Raw genomic sequence first — 23,477 nt, 5'->3', positions numbered from 1 at the left:
TAAATTACCCCCTGAAGACAAACACATTGAATCACATTAGTAACAACCGGGAAGCACATTTGAACAAACACAATGACTCAACACTGGGGAAACAAAAAAGAAAAGAAATTGCATTGTCTGCTAACAAAAGAGTCGCTTCAACTCAGTTAAAAAAAAACGATGCCGGAGCAGTAGCTACATGTGGAACCTCTCTATCGATCTGCTACAGGCCAAACGCTCCATGTGCGTACAGTTGTTTCACCAGACATGAGGCGATATGCGTCTCTGACATGTCTGGATGTAGCAATAGAAACTTTAAGAAAGGTAAAAGAATGAATCATTTCATAACAAGCAATATCAAGTTTTCTCAGTTCTGTAATCTCCATTTCAAGTGCTCAAAGCTATGAATAAAATGATAAAGATTTAGTAGAATAACTCCGGGAACAATCGGTGTCTTTTTAGAATTCATTATTTGGGACCTCGTTATTTGATCAATGTTGCATGACAACCAAATTGACTTTGTTATGCCGGTGGGTATGCTTGTTTATAGGATCATTTGTCTTTTTAAATGTATATGACCGTTGTATGAAGACACTGAATAGGATTTTTATTGTCGTAAAAACCCAAATCCTGCCAATATGTACGTCAATCACGTTTGAAACCGCATTGGTAAACCTCTGCGTACTGTAGTCCACTTCATTGAGATTCTTATTTCCACATCGTGCATGTTTTCTAGCAGCTAGTGAATGCAGGTTTTGGGGATTTTTTTTGCACACTTACCATATGGAATGACTGTGGCAGAAATCCAGTGCAGACATGATTTGTCTGAAGAATTTCCTGGCCTCTTTAGGTGTTAACCTGCCTTTCTTCACCAAGTAGTCAAACAGCTCACCCCCAGACACATGTTCTAGCACAAGGTACCTGAGAAACAGACAGAGTGAAAATGGAAAAATCAGCCCAAGTAATACACATACAAAGGAGTATAACAGCATTAAAAAAAAAAAGCACATGAATAAAATAAAGATCTCATTTGCGGGAACAGGAACAACGGTTTTATCTACAGAGCCCTTTAAAACTGAAGAAAGATCGACGTCCCTGACCTCAGAGGAAGCACGAAGAACTGGAGCAATGCAGGGAAAATAGTTCCCTCTGAGCTGGTTTACACAAATCTCCCCAAAGTCATACCCGGTTTTAAAGTTTATTTTCCATTGTGTCATCTTTAGGCTCGTCCCACAGTCAGAGTAAAGCATATGTTTCACAAATATGTGAAGGGGCTTTGATATATCACATACACTCTGCCTCCATCGGCAGGCACCGGAGGGAAGATAAAGGAGCATAACACTTTGGAAAAAAGGAAAAATCTCTTAGACGTGAGGTATTTAAAAAACTGATTGTAAGCTTCCCTTACAATCTTTATTTTAGAAATCTTTTAATCAAGAAAAAAACAGATGGATACGAAGATTTTGGAGGAAACATCCTTGCTGTACCAACACAGTGCTTGCATTGTAAGTTCATTCCTCTTTTACGTTCCTCTAACTTGAGCCTATACACACACACACACACACACACACACACACACACACACACACACAACGGTCCCTGCTGTAACATTTTACAACGTCATTCTTCAGGTGGCCTTTGAGCCTGTGTAGGTGGGCTTTTCTGAGACTTCAAGGGCACAAGGAGAGGATTAATCTCAGCTGGCCAGACCTTAAAGCTTCATCTGTGGGCACAAGCCAGCGCTGCCCTGCCCCCTGAATTAAAGCCCAGACAGGGGATGAAATACACTATTTCTGCTCTCTCTGCCCCTGGGAGATGCGTCTTCAGGCACCACATGGGTTTGTTTGGTTGTTTATTATGAATGTAGCACGTTACCAACAAGTTTACACTTCATCGGTAGCACTTTGGAACAGTTTGGCTCTGAAAGGGGAGTTTTGTAAAAGCTCAAGGTTTTAATATATTTAAAAAGCACAGGGGTTGAGTTTCAACAAAGTGGAATTTGATGAGGCTAGTATGGTCTGATAAGACCTTTTAGCAAATTAAATTATAGGAGTTGTAGGATCCAGTGTGTGTGTGTGTGGAGCTTTACTAAAACAGGTGAGGATATCTCTAATGCTACACAGATTTTAACAAATGCTTCTTTTCAATCTGTTGTCGTACAATTATTAACAATTTACGGTTTCCAACAAGCGATGCCGAGATGTAGTGAATGTTGGACTTTTCTATTCAGCATTTCTTTGTGACCATTTCTTATTCTCAAAGGTATAATTGCTATCAACATTATGATTTGATCATTTGTTCATATTCGAGAAATGAATTATCAATAAATATTAGGAGCATAATGAATCTTAATAGCTCAAAAACATGCATTTTGTCTAACCTCGTTGAAGTGTCTATATCTGAGAAACAATCAAAACAACTTGGATCTCCGAGTTATGCAAGTTAAGCACGGCGTGTACTCAAGTCAATGGTGATTGAAGCTATTTGTCCGCCTCTGACTTTAGTCACCCAATGTCAAAAGTAACGACGCAATGGGCACAAAATGTGATTCAAATAATCCAATTATACGATAAATCACAACATTTATACCATTCCTTTAAAGTCAAAGGATGACATGTCGAGTGACGCATGTCCAATCCCATTTGGCCTGTGAGGCTCACGAGGAGAACTAATTGGATTCGGTTGACCAAGAATCCCGTATGGATCAAGAGCGCGACGATGAGCCACTGATGGGCTTGTCGCTCACCACTGATGATGTCGAAAAACACGCCTGAGTGTTTGCTACAAACGCAGACGTGCCACTGTGCACGGCTAATGTTTCTTAATGCCATGGCGTCGCCTCCGATGAGCCTATCGTGGCGTTTTTATAGGGAGACTTTGTCTCCATAAGAGGACCATTAGAGCCCTGGTTCCAAATGAAACGCTTCGCGTCAACGCTAAAGGAGTATCCGCCCCTCCAAGGCCATGATCTTTGCTCTCGAATCGAATGTATGAGGGAAAAAAAAACAATGCGTGACATTTAAAAAGAGCAAGAACAGACATTTGCATACAAACAATCATTTAAAGTGTGCAGTAGTTTTATGATTTTGTATTATTTGGCATGCGTCAAAACTGGTACACAATCCATTGGTGATACTTACAAGTATTTTTTATTTTCGTAGACATCATGTAGCTTTAAAACATGCGGGTGTTCTATAAGCTTCAGGATAGCTATTTCTCGCTCCACCTGTATGACAGAGAGAAAGAGGGAGGGATGAAAAGAGACATGATTAGCTCTACATCAACACCTTTAACTTCCTAAAAATACAACTCTGGCAGTAATTGTCCCAACCTGTAGCCCTAAAATTCCACTCTCCTGTCACTGCTGCCTAAACCGAAGTACACGTGAGACGGACCCTGACAGGAATAAGCCAAGAACCAGCGAAAGGAGCTGACGGGCGGTTTTTGCCGACCTAAAGGACAGAGATAAAGTTTGACCACACTGGTTGGCATCCAGGCCACGGCTGCTGTCTCAGGCGGAAAATAGTAGTTTGCTTCAAAAGCTGGAGGAAAACCGCACGTCTGTGTGTTATCTTAATGTTGAGAGCGTCCTCTCCTCTCCCGCGCAGTAAAAAAAAAAAAAAAACAGAGCTGAATGCTTTGCAATCACATTTCATAGCCAGTGGTTTTCTTCAGGTGAACATAAATCCGATTGGTTTAGCAAGACGCATGAAGTAGTGTGACCTGTCAGAGACAGACATTTATGTCCATGAAGAGCACCAGCCTCAGGATGAATTGGGGTCAAAGTGTCCACTTAGCTACATCAACGTCTCCCAGAAGAAGCACACAGTATATGAACACAACACTGTGTTCAAGCAGATGGCTGAGTCCACGCAAGTTCCTAAATTCAGGTTGTTGTTTTTTTTTTCCCCCCCCCGCTGACAAAGCAGCTGAGAGACATACACAGTGCACCGAGCTGCACTCCACCAAAATCAAGCCGATCAGTTTGGATTTGTGTCAGCGTCTTCGAGAGTCGGCGCGCACAGCTCTGAAAACCGACTTCGACAGAAGCCGACGGTGATCTTCAGCCCCCTGTGCAGCACTCCTGCTCCGCTCCTCGGGGTCATCCCCTCAGCCTTCTCCTCCACCTTTGCGCCCCATCCTCTCCACCGCCCTCTGTGTGTGTGTGTGTGTGTAGCCTCGACTGACAATGCTGGCGATGAGAGGACGGCCCGAGGTAAAAGGCTCCTGTGCCTCATCTCATCAAAGTCAATTTCACTTTGTCACTTTCCTGTGACAGCCTTCGAGCTGCTTCAATTTCAAACTGGGGCTTAACTTTATGGACACTCACACGGAATGAAGTCAAATCTTTGATTGTTGAAAACTGCCACAAAGTTGTGTGCTTGACCGGCCACGTCCCCCCCCCCACTCTACCTTTCCTTGACACAATTTTGGTGAGTATCCTGTGCCCAAATATTACCACCCGTACCCGTCGTCAGGTGTGTGATGAAGCCATGGGACTTCAGCTGGGCACACTGCACCTCTGGAAAGGGTAAAGTGCTAAATGCGTAATAAGCATTCGCATGGAGAAACAGTGGGAATACCGGCTGGGCTAATCGGGGCTAATCCAGAGGGCTAATGAGCGCTAATCAGCCACTTTCTCACCCGAGGCGAAGGTGGGTTGTTCTGGAGGAAGGAGCCCTCGGCGGATAGCTAGCTAGCCGGCGGCGGCGGGGGGGGGGGGGGATCCCTGCAGAGAGACTAATGCCACCCAGGACTCCGGGAGAAATGAGCTGTCGAAGTGCTACAGAGCCAGCAGCTGGCTTCTTAAGCTTCCTCTAAGCGCCTCCTTTTCAGTTAATTGAAATGCGAGAAATGAGGCTTAATGTGAAGACTTAACTGTACAACTTACCACTTATTGCAACATTAGCTTATGATTGAACACGTTGATGTAAATCTGTGGTGCAACCTTAGTTCTACGGTTTCATTAAATGACAATTGTACATAAATTTCCTTTTTTTTTTTTTTTTTTGAATATGGAAAAACACCAACCACAAAATCTTTGTATATACACTCGTTTGGTCATTCATTATCCAGGCCGCAAACACACACACACACACACACATCCTAAAGCTCCATAACTTCCTGCTGGAATACAGGCCAGGTGGTCATCTGCTTCCTTGGCTTCTTTACATGGCTTCACGCGCTCTCATTAGGTTTCACATCTGTGAGTGTGGACAGCCTTCCCCACATCTCCATGGCACTTCATTAAGCCTTTATTAGCAGCCGCTTGGACACCTTTCACCAAGACGACGCGCGAGCACCTGGACAGATGGACGGCGGGTTTGATGAACGCACGCCGGCTCTTCTCATCTTTCTTCTGTTCTTTGTGGGTTCAGTAGTTCAATATAATGCCAATTTGCGCTCCTTTTCTTTTTCAAGAGGAAGAAGCGGTAAAAAAAAAAGAAGAAAAAAAAGACGCCTAATCAAAAATCAGAGGAATACAAAACTGCGAGGACTGACACTAACCCAAGTCAGCCATTTGACGGGGAGATAATTTGTTCCGTTAAGTACGTTGTCTGTGGAGTCGACATCATTACCAGGAGATCTCTGAACAGGAGACCATTAGTGGGCGGACTGATTGGCAACACTTTGAAACACACGGTTTACCATCAGTGTCGTATCCTGCCGCACGTAAATCAATATGTCAGAAAACTGGTCATTTCTGTAAAGGCAAACACAAATTAAAAGCAATGCCTGACCAGGCTCTAAGAAACTGCATTCCTTTCCTAAATAATTAAAGCTAGAGCAGCACTCTCTTCACCCTGGAATTTAATGTTCATGTTGACGTGATTCATTGCATTGTAATTGTGGTGTAATTTGCAGGTGCAGATGGTAGTTTATAACAGAAAAAAAGAAACAATGTGTGAGTGAGTGACTGCACACTTCAAACTGAAAGGATTGTGGCCAGTTTAGCGTAGCTGCATCAACTCGCTATTGATTCTTTAAATCACAGCCCCGGATCCGAAATGGCTCTACGGACCGGAAAAAGGAACGATTGCCGACCTCAATGGTTTGATCGCTGTGGCTTAGAATCTAGCGGCAGAGGACAGAAGATCGCAGACAGGCGAGAGATGCAGCAACAACGACGACGACGACGCACAGAGATTAGATTCGTGTCACACACGTCACACAGCAATCCAACGCAAAGAAGCCGTTCCGTCGTCTCTCACTCTCCACTTATTGCATCTCGCTCCCTTTCTGGCTCACGTACACAGAAGGAAAACACAGACATTTCTGTCACGTCCCCCCCCCCCCTCCCCCCCCGGGGCGGGCGGGGTGAATGGTCCCTTGATTCTGAGATCTGAAGATCAAAGTCAAGAGGGCGGCCATGTGTGTCAAAGCAGTGGGTGGCTGTGCTAACACGGGAGCTAGCGTGCATGCAAGAGCTGCTGCGCGGAAAGAAAAACGAGAGAGACAGAGGAAAGATGAGTTAATGTGAGAGGGATGAAGAGTAAGCCGTGCAGTTATCGGCACGTGGAAAGACTAAAATACATTTATAAAAAGGGACAGACACAAAGAGAACAAGATGGCGGTGCCAGGTTGTATACCCTTGAGTCTTGCAGCCTCTTTTGTTGTTAATTAACACAACATGAGGAGAGGATAACCTTTTTAGCAGCGCCTTACAGCAAAAGGCCCTACAGAGAGGGAAATAATAACAGGTAAAGCAATGAGGCAGCAGTATTAGGCGTTAAAAGCACGTGACAATCGAGGAATTTAGTGGATTACAGACAAAACTTCTGTAGCAGGTGAAAATAAAAAATATATTTTTTACCATGGAGCTACTTTTACAGTGAATCGCAGTATTTTTCTTTATTGCATTTTACTGAATAATAGTTTTATGACTCATCTTGACAATCCCTTTTGATTGATTTCACCTTCACTAACCAATTAATAAAAGGAATACTTTAATATTGAAAAGAGTACGGTGGGGTTTACCAACCACATCAGATAGCATACGGCTGAAGGAGTAATAAGGTGGATCGGGCGATGGCCGGAGAGAAGGGTCCAACTGCCAGTGAGCAGAAGGGGAGAAGACGGCACAGCTTGGCTACTGGCTCACGGACAAAAGCCAGTCAGCTCGACGTCCAGTTTTTCCCCTTGTGACATGTGGACGCGTTAACCCACGATGCAAACGCACTGTACACACAAGTCACGAGCCACCTCCGTCCATCCATCCATCCATCCATATGTCGGGTCCGCGAGCGAGCAGGGCAGAATCTGCGGTTTTTCCCCCCCCACCAGGACCAGAGGGTGGCCAAGCTGCCGCGTGCGTCTCTGTGCACGGGCGAGTTGATGCCAAGGAGTTTGTCGCGCGAGTCTTTGTGACTTTGTGGGAGGGAAGGACATAGTTTCCAAGGGCAAACGCCAACGCAGTCTACCTGTGTTCAGGTGAATGCCTGCCCCCCCCCCCCGACTTCAAGACATTTGTTCCTGACAGAACCTGAATATCCAAAGATTTCTTTAAAAAAATGGACAGAAATGGATTTAGCATCATTTGTTGGGTAGTTGTGTTTTCTCCAGCGGGGCGCTAAGCTAAATGCAAAATAAAATATCATTTGTCTGATTATGTTCTGGAATAAATCTCACTCGCTTCTCGTGTTTCCCCTCCACCCTGTGGACCTCCCAAATACACAAACACATGTGGAGGCGCAGACAGACACACACACACACCGCCACAGGTTTTTTCTGATAATCACTGTATCAGTCATCCTTTGTGAAGAGGAGGTAAATTCCCTACACGGGGGAGTTTGATCAATGCCAGAGACATGTAAATCGATGTGGACACGGCCTCCGCTAGCTCGCTAGTCCTTATCCTTTATCCATCTCCCTCCCTTACCCCCTTTCCCACCCAAGACCAATTCTGACACTCCTACTCTCCATCCTTCTTCTCTCTTATCCTTCCCATATAATCTTCTTTTCTCTTATTCTATCTCCCTAATCACGGCAATGTGCGAGTCCTGCTGACGGATCCATCAGGCCGCCACTTAGACCAGTGGCAGACCACATCATTTCACGCTAACAGACGTGTCCCTGGGTAACCTTGGTCTTAATAGAGTCTAATGCCAGAGATCCTCCGCATCCAGGGGTCAAAGGGTATAATCATGAAGCTCTTCAAAAAAAACAGCACGGCGGGGCGGAGTGGGACAGGCTGAGAGGGCGTGAAAGGTGCGTGACCCTTGTGTAGAGTGGGGAGCCGTGCGCGTCTTTCTGCAAAAGCACCAGGATTTTTTTGTTTATGAGTTGGCCAACTGAAGTGTCTTCGTGTCAATTTGTCCATTCAGGCACTCGATCCCCAAGCGAGGGTTACTATACGCGAGGGGTGACGTCAAGGTGACCTTGGATTGGTCGGAGATGTGAAATGTAGATTACTAAAAATGTTTTTCACCCACTACAGACACGGTGCAGAGCTGTGTATACACACACACACACACACACACACACAGTTGTCAATATTTACATGTGGATTTAGACGGAATTGTCTCCATTATTCCAGGAGGACATTTTATGTTTTTATTAAATTATATCTGCTGCCTTATCAGGCAGAGCTTTCGTTTTTCCTTTCTGCAAATATCAATTTCAGTGGTTGAATGCTGGAATTACTGTATAAGATTTTACATTGTTTGGTAAATTGTGAAGATAAAATTGAAAAAGTGAAGAATTGATTGATCAGAATAGAAAAAGGGGGCCTCACTTTAATATTCAACATAAGCAAACCACACCACAGTAATGAACATCCTGAAGACTATTTACTGCAATTATTCGGGCAGACAGTACTAATTAGCAAACAGTGAACTAATTATCTCCACATATGAATACATGCCCTATTCATTGACACATGAGCCGGATCAATAGTTAGCCGGGAAAAGGGAATCAATACTGAAGATACAACAGGTCCGGTAGTAAGACCGGTCAACTGAAACAACCAAAATTGGCCTGAAACTTTGTAAATAACTTTTAAAAAGCTCTAACTACTTAATCAGGAAGCACTCTTAGCGTCAATAAGTGTTACTCTAGGCGTGAAACTTTGACATAAAAGCAAAATCTTGTGCTCTTACGGTACGGTGTATGAATACTAATTAACCCAATAAAGGCAAACCTCATGTACGAAAGTACATGTATTATGTGTTTGTGAGAGGGAGGGGAAGACTGTGCATGCTTAATGGGTGCTTTGGTACCAGTCACTGGGGGGCGGTGGTGAATGAGAATGGGCTGCACCCCCTGAGCGCCGTTACTGGATGGGGGGGTCACAGCCCTTTGTGGCTGCCTTTGCTGACAGGCAGAAACGCCCCATAACAGAAAGAGGAAAAGAAGAAATACAGGCACAGTCTCTGTAGAAACACATGCATCCATACACTCTTAGTAGGTCACAAGTGATCATTATTTATCTTTATGTATCATTACCGTACAGCATGATCTTGATAAAAGTAATTTTTTAATGCAATATACAATGGAAAAGCCAAAAACAATTACGACATTTTGCTAATCCTTTAAGTACTAATTTCTTTACAACATAAACATATTGTAAAATACATTTGTTCCTCTGTACATTCCACTATGAAATCAGTTCATGAAATGCATGCAGAGAATAAATGAGATCTTTGTATAATGAGGGATGTGCCTCTTTAATAGGCTTTAGACTATCTACAACGTGGGCCGGTGGGTAGTACTGCCATCAGTACTCTTCAGCATGCTTGTCCACGAGCTGTGATTCACCCCACAACCCGTCTCATGTGAGACTAATACACACCAAAACTTCCATCGGGGGGGACAGGCTGTTACAATGACAGTATGTACAGTGCCAGTCAGAAGTTTGGAAACACTTTCTCATTGAATTGAATAAGAAAACGTGTCCAAACCTTTGACTGGTAATGTATATAAATAGAGGTCAGATGACATTTGTCACAAACTGTGACTTCATTGTCCATCAGTTCTAGTGTTGTAAAGCTTTGGGAAGAGGCCACAGAGCACACACACACACACACACACACACACACACACACACACACACACACACACACACACACAATGTCTCATATTAAGTCACGAAACCAATAGAAAATAAAATAAAAACACTCAATAGCACGCAAATAAATAGAAGTCTGTGCCTTTAAATGGAAGCATCACAATATGAAAACAGATGACAAAGACAGATTTGGACATGTTTTTTTCTCTGAGGGGGAAATGATGCACCTATTCAATTATCACTCTATTCATTATCAAACAAGATGGATGAAATAGGATCAATACCCAGTGGCAGAGAAGAAAAACACACTTCAGTGCCTCCACAGGTATTATAAAGAGGTAAGAAATCCCAGTGCAAAACAAAGAAATAAACACACCGTAAAAAAAGAAACTAAACTTGGAAGGGGAATGCTGATCTCCCAATGAAACCATCATTTAACTTAAGGGTGAAAGAAATGGGTAAAAAGTTTGTTTCTTTGTGCTTTTCCCGAGCAAAGGACCAAAGCAACACCACAAATACAAAAAGCAAACAAAGCCGTTTCATCTCTGACAAGCGAGCAGCCTTTGAAGAGGAGAGACTAATGCCATCGGTTTAGACGTCCGTCTGTCTCCTGCTCGAGCTCAATGGGGGATCCCGCAACAACAACTTGTGTTCTGCTATCCTCCATTCCATTATTTTGCTAGCACTTCATCTCTGTTTTATCTGGAGAAGACATGCGTGAGGTAAAAATCCGTCAAACGGCCCTGCGTGCGTTTGATGAGGCGTGTCACCGCGGTGAGCACAAGCACTAACGCTTTCACACTTCCCTTCCCCGGGATGCCACCGGGCGCCAAACTACGCGGCAGAACTGTGTAAAACGCTCATGTTTCAGGTTCCTTCAGTCAACGGCATATTTTATAGCATGAAACGTGATGTGGCCCGAAGGTACGACTGCGTGCCGAAACGTCTCCACAATCCCCCAAACCTCTTGTGCCCCTGTGGGTGAAATCTATTGCCCCATTTCCGTTTCAGGGGAGCCTCGTCAAGTACAGATGTAAACATAAACCCGGATTGGTGATTGGGAACCAAATCCGGATGTAGAACGAGCTCCGTGTTGACTAATAACCTATAAAAAGGGGCTCTGAACGGCCTCATCCGTTTGAAGAAAACCACACATAGGTACCTAAAAGATGAAAGAACCAAAAAAAAGGACAAATCGGCATTCAGCCATCTTTTTTCGAAGAGGCACAAACGAGCCACAAAGGTAACAGAGAAGCACAGCTGGTGATTCTTTGCCGTCAGCCTGTTGAGATCCAACCGTGTGTCTGGCTCAGCACCGTGATGGATCAACGCGCAGGGGCGCAACATATGAAACCCATTCATTCTAAAGGTGCGTCTGCCACACCGACGCCTGTTCCCACAAACACAAAGTCAAACATGCGCAGTGTTGAGGGGGGGGGGGGGGTGGGGGCTTTCTGTAACCAACCCACAAGCACAAGGCACAGCAGAACTGGGAGACAATGTCCTATCTATAATCATTAGGAGAAGAGCAGCCACGGCAGAGGAAAGAAAGCTACTGTGCTGCCAGTGAGGTGTCGGGATAATGAGATTAGGCCTCGTGTGATTCATCCGCCGCCGCCGCGGCTTTCTGCTCCTCACCCGCCCACCGCAATTCCCCGGCGCAGGGTTTGCCGTGTTCAACCTTTTTACCTTGCCTTTTAGTTCTAAAATGATTATCTCTGATGCTGTGCGTCACATCGCAAGTCGCATCCAGAACAGTGCCGACGTGGTCAGCTGATGAGAGGAGAGTCTCCGTTCTCACCCGCGTTCCTCATAGTCCAAGCCGGCCCAGGTGATGCACTTGTGCGCCGCCCTGGTTGCGGTGCCGGCTGCTTGTTCTCCCTTCAGTGTCCTCAGCACTTCAATTATTTGCTTCAGGGGCCAATTATGCTGCTGCCTTTTCCGTCTCCAAACTCCCCTTCTGGCTCGCACACGTACACACATTTTTCTCATCTCAAAATGTGATGAGTGACATCGAGGACAGTTAACAGTTAACGCACCAAAAACACCCCACCAGAGACAGTGTAGCTGGGCAGCGACGTCTGCTTCACGACACACTCATCCAAAGTGTTGAGATTTTTGTGTGAACCACATTTTCTAACCCTCCTTGCATGCACACAAACCTACACACACACACACACTCTTCACTCCCCTCTATCTCTCTTCCTCCTGCACTCCATGCCCCCCCCCCCCGCCCCCCCTCCTCTTCCTTTCTCTCGTTCGGCTTGGGGACAGCGCAGTGACTTTGAAGTTGTGCTGCTCCAGGAGGAGAGAGAGAGTAACTCTGGCTAATTAGTTGTCCTTATCCCAGCAGCAGCAGCAGCAGCAGCAGCAGCAGCAGCAGCCACCAGCTCACTGGCTCAGAGGGAGAAACCGAGCAGGCATCAACAGTGACTACTGCGTGCCGAAGATACTCCGCTGCCACTGCTAGCCGTTAGTGCTAGCGGCTAGCGAAAAATGCAACTCTACCCGGGACTAAAGGGTGGATAAGTGAAGTGGCTCCAAAATCAGCATATAATGATAGGTAATATGGTATAACATAAGGCGCCGTGCTCGCAGGGAAAGCAGGTCAGATTAACTGAGGTGGTGGCAAGATTAAATAAACGTCTTTCCACCATAAGTCCATAAGTTCTGTGCATCAATGCAAAAACAAAGTTAATGGCTTTCCATTAGCATTAGAATAACACTCTGCCCTCTGTATGCTTAAAGGATGCAGAGGAAAAACTAGATTATACAAGTACTTCATTAAAATGGGTTCTAATGGTCACTTTAGGTTGCACACAAATTAGTGATACATATTAACCTGCACCATAATGCTTTTTCTGCTCTGATTACTTTTTAGGTTTTTATTATTACAATTATTTTGGATTTAAAATATAACAGTTTTGGTTCCATCTTAATGAGTCAAAGATTTCTTAGAATATGGCTGCTTCAATTGGCATTTAAAAAAACATTTATATTTCCTAAAAGGAAGTACCAAGAATAACAATTGTTGTTGTGCTAGTACCAAAATGTCAGGAATGTGGCTCAAATTCTATTTCACAAAAATGTCTCCCGCCACCAGCAAGGATAGTGTTTGTAATATTTCTTTGTGAATAGAAATTGCGTTTATTTCAAACTTTTATTCCCAAGAATGTGCAAGCATTTGGTGGAATTCTACAAAATAAAACGTTTCTCTATATATTCACTATACAATGCATGGGTCCAATTGAACTGTTCTTTGTGATTTTTCCGTATATATTGCCCAAATATTTGTGAATTTCACATTAACAAGAGTTCAAGAACAAACACACTGACTCCTGACGGGAAAGAGACGTGGTAAACACACAAAAACCTCTTTTCTCAGCAGGTTCTCGCTCTCTCTCTCACATACAGTACGCTGTCAGTCCTGTGCTTCTCTTCGTATCAGATTGCCACGCTCCAGTCTGCCCTCTTTGCCAACGCCTGGCACATATGTGCACATACTTTGTATTCCCTTTCTGTCGTTTTCTCCATCATCACTTGAAACACGACAGGCAGCCATTCAGCCAACTCCAATCTTCCTCTTAGAAGTGGTAAAAAAAAAAAAAAACATTGGGCTGCACTCGCTCTTTGAAGTATTCAAGGCTCATTCCCTGGTAACAAACTGACAAAGTTCATAGACAAATTCATTATCCAAGAAAATTCAGTGTCTTTCTGGTCCAGCCTGTGGGGCTGTGGACTAAAGAGTTCAACACTAGTTATACAAAGTTCAACACACAGTGAGTGGATAAAAGACCTCTGTGCTTGCTATCCTGACACAATTAATTCAACCCGTCTCCTCTTGTCCACAGACCCCTGATTACCAAGGCCGGTCGGGTGAAAGACCGACATAGAAGGATGACAAGTGTCCCGGAGGGGGGGCCTATGCATACACAAAAAAATATGTGTGTGTGTGTCCATATAACACAAGCACACACATTAATTCATCCTCTTCTGTGTGCAAGGCCTGCATGCATGCATGCATATATGTGTGTCGTCAGCGGTGTTGCACACACATGCACGTACACACACACCTGTCCAGGAGAGTCAGACTCTTCCCTAATGGCACCACGGGGACCCAAACCATTAGCATATTAAAAGGTGACACTTCACAGTCTGCAAAGTGTTGCAGGAGAGTGCCGGCCCTGACAGTCTGACAGCCACACCGACAGGAAGGAGAACAGACACAGAAGGCTGTGCAAACGCGGATGATGGGAAGGTGGCTGAATTCGAGGAACACCTGTCCAGCTGCTGTGGCAAAACCACCGCCATGTTGAGTGCGTTGCACAACGCCTCGTGCCCAATAATTAATAACACGCGGGTGAAGAGATCATTGACACCGCTGTTTGGAATTAGAATTGAAGCCGTAAGGTGCTAATGATCAAATCAATACTCACACCATAACACACGGAAATGCTGACACACGGAAAAAAAAGTGTAGTACAGTATATCAACTAGACACACCATTTCCATACAGGCATTGCTCATCACGCACTCTGCAAAGGGAAATGTTGGTGACGGATTATAGATTTTGGCATCCAATCCCAAACTTTCAAGACAAACATTTAATGGAATTCAGTTGCTCCTGCACACACACACACACACACACAAGCACACACACACACAAGCACACACACACAAAGGACAAGCAGTTGAGAGAAGAGTGACAATGGCTGAGTTCAGTAATTGGCTCTGAAATGCTGCCTCAGCAAAAGCTTGTCAGTGTTTGGCATCTGTTCATTTTCCTTTTGCTGGACAACACAATGCGCAACACCTGGGTCGGGACATTATGTCACTGCCATCGTCTCTCCTGGCACGCTTTCACAATGGATCCACCAACTACAGCGACAAATATTCATGCGCATTTCAGCGCTCGAGGCCCCCCGGTCCCTCCCTCACGAAAAATATTCGACTGCATGTTGAGCCAAACAGAAAGAGATTAAAAAGAGAGCGGGACCGCCATGACTGAGAAAAAGTCACAGAGGCACTGACACAGCGAGAAGCTGATTAATACCAGACAGTTTATCAAATGGCAATAGTCGAGCGAGGAGAGCCGTTCATCTAAAGTCTAACGATGCTGCCGCAGAGGTGATGCAAAGCGGAAGCGTTTTTCCCAGATAACCTGTAGTGTGAGAAAAAGGAATCCGCTTCCTGCTTTCCTGCTCATAAGCAAACAATCAGAGTAGGCGCTCCTCTCTGCATGTGTTCCTTGAAAGACAATTTAAAGGTAATGGCATCTTGTTGTCCTTAATCTCCCAGCTCTCTTTCGCTTTCTTTACAGCTATCCCGCCAACACAAGGCCCAATTTAGTAGCACGCCAATTTTGTGCAGGCAATGAATAGCGCTGCCCAGCAGGAGCCCTGGGACATAATAAGAAGACAAATCCCCACGGAATCCTTCAAATCCAGGTTGTGTGGGAACAGCAACATTATAAATAAGTGTGTCTCACCCAGAAGAATGTGAAGCATGTTGGAGTGACAGTAAAGTAATTGTATTTGCAAAAAGCAGTTTTATTGTTTTGTTACCCCCACATATTCTTGCGGGCGCCGTCACCCGGCAGTGGACGAGTCTCCACGAGGCGGACCACGGCAGACTCACTCACTCTCAATTCACTTTTTCCTCAAGGTCAGCCTTTGATTGTGGTAAACATTTCCAACCCGCACTTGCAGTACCAAACATCAGCCCGGATTCTGAGTCAAAAGAGTGGCTCTTTCAGGTGCTATTCAGTTGCAGTTCGACCCTTAATATTGCTTCAATCTGCCTGCCTATAAAAGGACACTACTATATGCTTTATTCACATACTTATAGAGTACATGGAAAGATTTAAGTAATAAAATAAAAACTGAAATGATCTTCAGATGAGGAGACACCAGGGTTAAACTAGTTTAACTAGTTTTAAAAGCCAATTTATAAACCTGAAAGTTTTCTAAAAAGAAGTGAAAGCTGTAAACTTACCTTCATTAGTACCGACTCACTGAGTTTCTCACGGTTGACAATCTTTATGGCGACTTTCTGGCATGTTACACAGTGGATCCCCAGCTTGACCAACCCTGCAAAAACAGACAGGAAACACTTACTTGCAAACAAGCCAAACACTTATTAAAGGTCCAACCAATTAACAAGTATGCACTAGACTATATTTACAGTGCATGTGCATGATGTTCAACTAGTTACAAATAGACATTTGAATTACACATGAATTAAAGCGATGTGTGAGGTTGTGGTTTCGTGGCTTTTCCCTAATGTGTATTGACCAGACAAATGCCCAAAATGCTGCTAATGACTTTTGACGTGCAGACAATTCCTTTTCAAAACGGCCCTCTGGGGTTTATAATATAAGTCATAAAGGCAGTAAGGGAATGAGCCATTGGTGGTATTGATCCCTATTGTGCACAGACAAACTGTTGTGAAGCAGAGTCAGATGTTGAATGGGACTGGTTATTGACCGGGGCCTAAAATAACAAGAATGAGGCAAGAACTCACGACAACAAAAATGTAGGGGAGCAAGTCAGAGTTTCGTATTTCAGAAACACAGAAGAAAGCGTTACCCTTTAGAATTGGCATTAGTTTCAAAACCTAGGCGTTTTATAAATAAAGTGGTGTGATAGAAGGGAACCATGACGATGGCACAAATCCATTTTCTACCACAGAGTTCACTCATTAAAAATATGTTCGCATCAGATCGATTACTTACAAACTGAAACAAACTCACACTGAAACACAAACAAATGCCAACTCTGTATTATTATTATTCCCCCAATGGCTCCATGGTGTTCCAGGGACTCGGAGACAACGCACGATGATTTTTAGCTTAAGAATTTTAGCTCTCCAATGGTAACGGTTAATCATCTCAAGGCTTGGATATCTTGCCGCTTTTGTGCTGGCAAGGATCAAGTTATTGAGTATTACTTCTAATGCACCGATGACAATTATTATGGATTTCCGGAAAGAAGCATGTTGATGCAAACACCCTACATCAAACGGATTGGCTGACGTGAACCGGATTTCAAGCTTGCTCTCATACTGTCTTCTGCACTGTTTGATTTATATATGAATCAGCAGAAGAGGGGAGTCAATGGGCTTTGAGGAGGCACATAAGAATGCCAAAACAAGGCTTCCAACACTGCAGAAACAACAGAGGAGGAGCGGGAAGCAGCAGAGGGGGGTGGGAGAAGAAAACTTGAAGTACTTGAATTTAATAGAAAAGTGCATTTGAAAGACGAGTGGGAAAAGTGGAAAGATTGAGAATTAGCCATAGCACATTATTGAAATGACAGGCCAGAGATAATTAAGCAATAAGGGACAGCATTGCGTGGGAGTGAGGCTCTGGCTTCGGAGACGAGGGGCCGCGGGGGCCGTTAGTGGAGACACACTGAGGAGAGTAGGCGAGAGAGAGAGAGAGAGAGACGGAGAGCAGGACAGAAAGATTGCAAATGCTTAAAAGAGGAAGATAAAAGATGTAGATGGATTCAGAAAAGTGGATCAAGCCGTTGAGCAGGAGAGGAAACGACAGACAAACCCATTAGCCCTGTGAGGGCAATCATATGTTAATGGCTGCTATAGAGAAGCTCATAAGTCATGATAAACACATTAAAGAGAAAATATCTGACTGCAAACATGTGAAAAGTTAACTGGATTACTTGCATCTCTATCCATCTTCCTCCAATGCCTGTGTTTTTGTTTGCTGAGGGTGCATTAGCAACATGGAAATGTGCACGGGAAGACAGCGCATTAGGATTTTACGCTTTGCACTTTGCGTACATTTTGTAAAGAGCTCGCAGAAGGAAGTTCAGCCCATAACACAAAGGGGCATAAGAAGTACACTTTTTTTACACTTCACAGAAAATGTCACGACAACAACAATAAAGTATTTATCAGGGCAAAACATAACATTTACAAAAGGTCTCCCAAAACGTAAGGCGGCAAGAGTGAAACTCTTAAATAATAAACGCATCTGCTTTGTTTGAGCTAAATTTCAGCGTGCAAACATATTTAAAATGGCAATGCTGACCTGCTGTTGTTTAGCTGGTATTAATACAAAGATTTTTTGTTATAATCCAATGCAATTTGTAGTTTTGACAAAACGTACAGTGCAGTTGTGAATGTACTAAACGACAGCAGGTTAGCATGCGTTTCGGAAATACTCCACTTAAGATCCGAAATGTCAATTCGATAATGGTGCCAAAGTCAAAATCATCAAAAAAAAGAGGTCATTCATCATCTGGAAGGCACAGATGTCTGAATCACATTTAACGGTAAACCTTCCTCTGGTTGTGGAGATTCAAAGAGATGGACCAACGGAATATTCCATCTCTAGAGTCAGCAGGCAAAAGATCGGATGAGGCATAATTAACAAATGCGTGCCCCCTTCTCAACCTCCCCAAGCAGAAATAGTGCAGGATGAACGATGAATTGTTTAGGTGAATATGTTAGTCTAGTCCGCCTGACGTTTTGACCCTGTGTTTCACTGAAGTTTGTGGAAGGTAAGCGTTGTGGCACCAGCCATGGCTCTAAAATGTCAATAACTTAACTACTGTGTGATGATAAATCAATGGCGCTGTCCGTGGTGCTGAAATAACAGACCGATTTCTAATGGTGACTTTTCGCTTCTGTCGGGTTTCATTTAGGATCCATAGTGTAATATCCTCTAGACTATATAGCAGTGTATTAGAAAAAAAACAGGTGTTTGTTGGGCAATTTGTAGTCGAGAATGAACTAAACTAATCTGGGTCCGTCCCCTGTGTTGAAGAATTGAGAAATCCACTCCTGCCATTGAGACGCCCTGGAAGACACAGGGTTTTTTTATGGATCTTATTGGGATGAAATATATTTTTATTTTTTCTACACATTGCAATATTACTCAGAAAGGACCATTTTCAAAGCACGTTTTCAGAAATGAGTGTCTTTGCAAATGTAAAGCTGTTCCGTAGGACTTTCACATGTACTAATCTATTAACTGGACCAGGGGCACGCAGGCGGACTGGCATTGTCACACACTGTTCACTTACACACTTTTCATTAACTCCCATATGGAAGAAAAGCGGGCTGTGCAGGCAAGATTGCTACACCAATGAATCAGCGAGTGCATCGATCTCGCCATTCCTTCGCCACCCTCCCAGATCAATAGCATCAAAAGCTCTCGCCCTCACAACAGCGTCAGAATAATGACACCAGCCAGGGACTTATGAGCTGGACTGACCCGAGGCCTCCATCCCAGCTCGGCACTCTTTGCTTTCCATGCTGCTCTGTGATTAATGACCTAATGCGGAGGGTGCGCCGGAGGACGACACGGAAGGAGAACTTTGGTCCACGGTTCAGTGAGCGCCGAGGGCCGGGAAGCGTTTGGCCGCATTGTGCTGGGAGCTACTGGATTGCTTCAGAGTCGACGGTTTCCTCGCTGGCTTCGACAAATCAGGAATGAACAGCAGAGCTTCCAACACGGTTGTGAAAATGAGGGTAATCCACGCTTTTTTTCAAGGCCAAATGGAACATTCGGGCTGTGCTCTGGACCCTGCTCTGCACGGGTGAGCCGCGCGCTAGCAATGATGAGCTATAGAGCTTTTTGTCTCACTTCACTGTCTAAGCAAATGGGATTTTGTTTTACAACATCACTAGTGAACTGCTAACGTCTGTCACAAAAAAAGGCTTTTAAGTTTGTCAGTGTTTTTTAAGGATGTGATCTGATGTATTGGAACTTGAATAAATTAACTTCATGTCAAATATTTTAAAAACAGGTGCTTCAGGACAACAGTATTGAACAGAGACTTTTTTAAAATGTATTATTTTACACATTTACAGCTGTTATGTAGTTGTCTCCATCTGTGTTAACTTGTGAGAAGGCTCTCCCTGTTCCAGTTTAAAAAAGCCAATCAGTGGTCGATTGATTATCTGGCAGTTTGGGGACATCGAGGCAGGAGCAGGAGGACCCTGACTGCGAGCTCGATTTCCTCTGCCAATAATCTGAGACACCGGGGTGGAACGAAGGAAAGCTGGGCGGAGAGGATGGACACACCAAGTTTGAGGTCTTCTAACCACAAACGCACCAAAAAACACCAAGTTTTCGGGCTTGATCCTCCTCATGGATGCACCACCATCCACGCCGTTAAAGATCAATTACTGGAGAGCTTAATTTCCATCTGGAAGTGACCACTAAGAGAGAAGAGAGATGGATGAAAAAAAAAGAGACGTCTCCTCTTGCGCACCTCGCTTACTTTCAAACTTGATCTTTCAGAAGCCCTAAGCCAATGCCAGCAGATGGTAGTAGCTTATGCTGGCTTAGCTTTCTCTCCCCGAGGCGCTGGCTCTGAGAAGCTCATTGCCCTTAGGCACAGATCTGTGAGCTGCTTTCCACTGGTGCTCTTTAACCCTGAATGCTCCACGTGGTGGCTACGGCTCTTCACTGGGATCCCCGTTTCAAAGGAACACAATGTGCAACTGGGCGATTCCTCCAGCTCCTTCGGCCATGTGGATAGTCCTTGTAGCAGGGCGTGGGAATCCCCTCCACCGGGGCAAAGGGCATCCGTTGAAGACCGACTGTACCATCAACAACCACGAGAACCTTCATTTTCTGTCTCTGTACCTGAAACACTCTCTTCAGTTCTACCTACATATGCTCACTTCATAGATGCATGTGGGTTGTGACTAGTATAGAAGGTATCATTTCATCAAGGTTATATATATATTTTGGCGTTGAACAAAATGCTGAACACAAATTGATCCCGTTTTATAGTCCCTATGCAATCAATAGCAGACAAATAACCTATATACTCCTATTTAGTCATATTTACTACAGGAGAAAAAACAACTCAGGAACTGTTTCAGGCCTGGATACAAGTACATTACCAAAATAAAGAAGAACATCAATTCATTAAATCGTTAAAATGTTGGGCAATGGTCCCAGGCAATGGTCTGAAGATGTGCAGACGTTAAACATTGGGAAGCTTTAGCACTTGTTTAGTTCCCCGGTCCCCCAATGAACTTCAGGAGAGTGGGCAATTACTTTCTGCCAAATGTTCCTCATTAATCTATCAGTGTCTGACTTATTTAGTACTTATTCCCTCGATTCATCCTCTCATCAATCGAGAAAAAGAAAAAGTGAGGGAATATATCAACAGAAAGCTGTTGAGTCATACTGTGCAGGAGGGAGACAGCGTGTCAAAGATGCTCACTCGCTACTCGATGGATGCACTCCGTCTGCCTCTCTCCCACCGCCTCTTTCCTCATGCTTCATTCACAAAATCTCTTTGACTCCTCCATCTCTCCAACTCCTCTTTCGCACTTTTTGCATTTGCAGTCAGCCGTGACGCAAGTCCACCCAGCCTGAGTTCCCTTGCAAGCTTCTAAACCCTACCAGCCAAACTAAGAGCAACAACATCACTAAGAGAACAGCTTCAAAAGCAAGAAGAGTAGTTTAGCTCCGGAGCGAGGGGGGGGGGGGGGGGGGGGGCACACTGACGCATGCATACATAAAAACTCTTTATAGAGCCGGCATGAAATCATACTTTTGGTCAACTGCTCCCTGCACAAAACAGAAAGCTCTACGGCAATAATTGCACTTTACTGACAAGAGATGGAAGACATTTTTTCTTTCCTTTCAAGGGGAAAGAAAAGATACCTCGCCCTAAAAACACTTGAACCCAGACCTGGAAACTTAACTAGTCTAGTATTTTATCAATGATTCTCAATGAATCAGTGATTTGTCAAGTAATGGATAATACAATAAACTATTATTGCTGACTAATACAGATGTATGGCATTAGTTCTGATTTAGATCAAGCTCAATCTTTGCATGAAATAAGGTTTACTCAGCATTGATACGTGATCGAACATGCATCTGAGCAGCATACAGGTACCTGCATTTCAATCTGGAATCCTAATTAATCCCCATACTACAATAATAATAATACAAAAAGAATTTGAGCGATTCCGATTCCTGGTTTCGATTCCGGTTCCCAGCGATTCTCGATTCCGATTCTTTTAAGAGGCAGGGTCAAAAAAGTTAAAGTTTAAGATATTTTAAATGAGCTAGCTAACCAAGGGTCTTTCTGAAGGAAATAGTCTGACCTTCTCCATCAATGTTAATTCTATGAACTTTTTATTAACTTTACTATGAATTTCTAACAGGGCTGTTTTCAACTACAAAATATAAATATCAAACTATGAACTTGAATATTGTATAAACATAATAAATTATGAATATATTTTAACAGGGGTACACTTTCCTCCAGAGAGCTTTATTTTTAGAAACCTCACAATACTGCAGGTACTTAAACGTTACCTTGCTCCCACTGATGGACGAACCCTTGGAATCAGAGGAAGAGGCAGCGCGTCAAACACGGGGCACACGGAGGGGGGGGGGGGCGCGCAACTCTCCCAACCTCAAATCAGGGACACTGTCGCTGACGGGGGGGGCTGCTGGCGGTCGACGCGGGGAGTGCTAGCACAATCTTTTTTTCTTCTTCTTTGCAGCGCCAGCCTCACTGGTCACTTTAACAGATAGGACCGCTCCGCTCGGGCCACCCGGCACCCGCGTCACAAATTCACAACAACCGGGAGTTTTTTTTGCCGAGTTTTCGGTTTGTTTCGAGAAGTGTAACCACACTTTGGACCGCCGACGCACGCTATCCATGCTCGATCGCGCTGTTACGCCAACACTTCCGGTGGACGCTTCTTCGTTGGTGTTCAGCGGGTTTCTATTTCCGGTCGGCGCCGGCGGACTGAGAATCGAAACTAGGAATCGAATTTTAAACTTTTGAACGATACCGGGTAAATCGCAAAGCTAGTCCCGATTCCAATCGATTCTCGATTCTCGATACCCAACCCTTGTCACAATCAACCTTTGGTTTGCTCTGGTGCTGATTAAAGTATAACGTTTTCACAAATTAGTGATGAATTAAATTACAATATTTAAAACACAATGTACACAGACACACAAATATTGACAAACAACATTGTGCATCCAAGTATTCTCTACAGCAGCTAGAAATCACTCTGTGTGAGCTTATATGGGGACGCACTGTATTTCAGTGTGCATGTTGTTTTGGGGCTGTTATGAGAAGAGGGGGATCTTGGATGTGGGAAACAAATTCCACAAGCAAGACTCCATTACCATAATACACCCCCCAATATATGCAATCAGTGAAATGGATTGTAAAGCACTGACGTTCTGGCTGGCCTTGAGGCAATAATCTAAGCATCGCTAAAAATCAGCAACTACCGACGAGCCAGTTTGTTGACTAACGCGCTCTCTGATTGGCAGATCTTACGAAATCACACACCCTCTTGCAGCACCTGCGTTATCTGCATGTAGATACATGCACAAATAGGTCCTCAGATGCTCATCACCTGGACAGTGGAAGATGCAAGCTTCACACGTTGTCACAACGCGTATCATTGCCCCAAAGGTACCAAACGCATGATTGCACAGCAGATCATATCTCAGACAGTTCACACT

The 23,477-nt window shown here is 44.1% G+C and overlaps 1 protein-coding gene across 2 annotated transcripts in view; it reads right to left on the bottom strand.

Moving 5' to 3' along the window:
• Positions 1-23,477, bottom strand: part of brsk2a (BR serine/threonine kinase 2a) — a 134,744-nt gene that overhangs the window by 29,584 nt on the left and 81,683 nt on the right. For both annotated transcript variants that reach the window (XM_062563065.1, XM_062563066.1), the window contains exons 2-4: positions 15,980-16,074; positions 3,120-3,205; positions 760-900 (exon numbers count right to left, since the gene is read on the bottom strand). In XM_062563065.1, coding sequence (XP_062419049.1) covers positions 760-900; positions 3,120-3,205; positions 15,980-16,074 — 322 coding nt within the window. The remainder of the gene's footprint in view (positions 1-759; positions 901-3,119; positions 3,206-15,979; positions 16,075-23,477) is intronic.

This window comes from Pungitius pungitius, chromosome 6, assembly GCF_949316345.1.
Source record: "Pungitius pungitius chromosome 6, fPunPun2.1, whole genome shotgun sequence".
NCBI classification, from domain to species: Eukaryota; Metazoa; Chordata; class Actinopteri; order Perciformes; family Gasterosteidae; genus Pungitius; species Pungitius pungitius.
The sequence above is the reverse complement of the archived record's forward strand: the minus strand, read 5'-3'. Positions and strand labels throughout refer to the sequence as shown.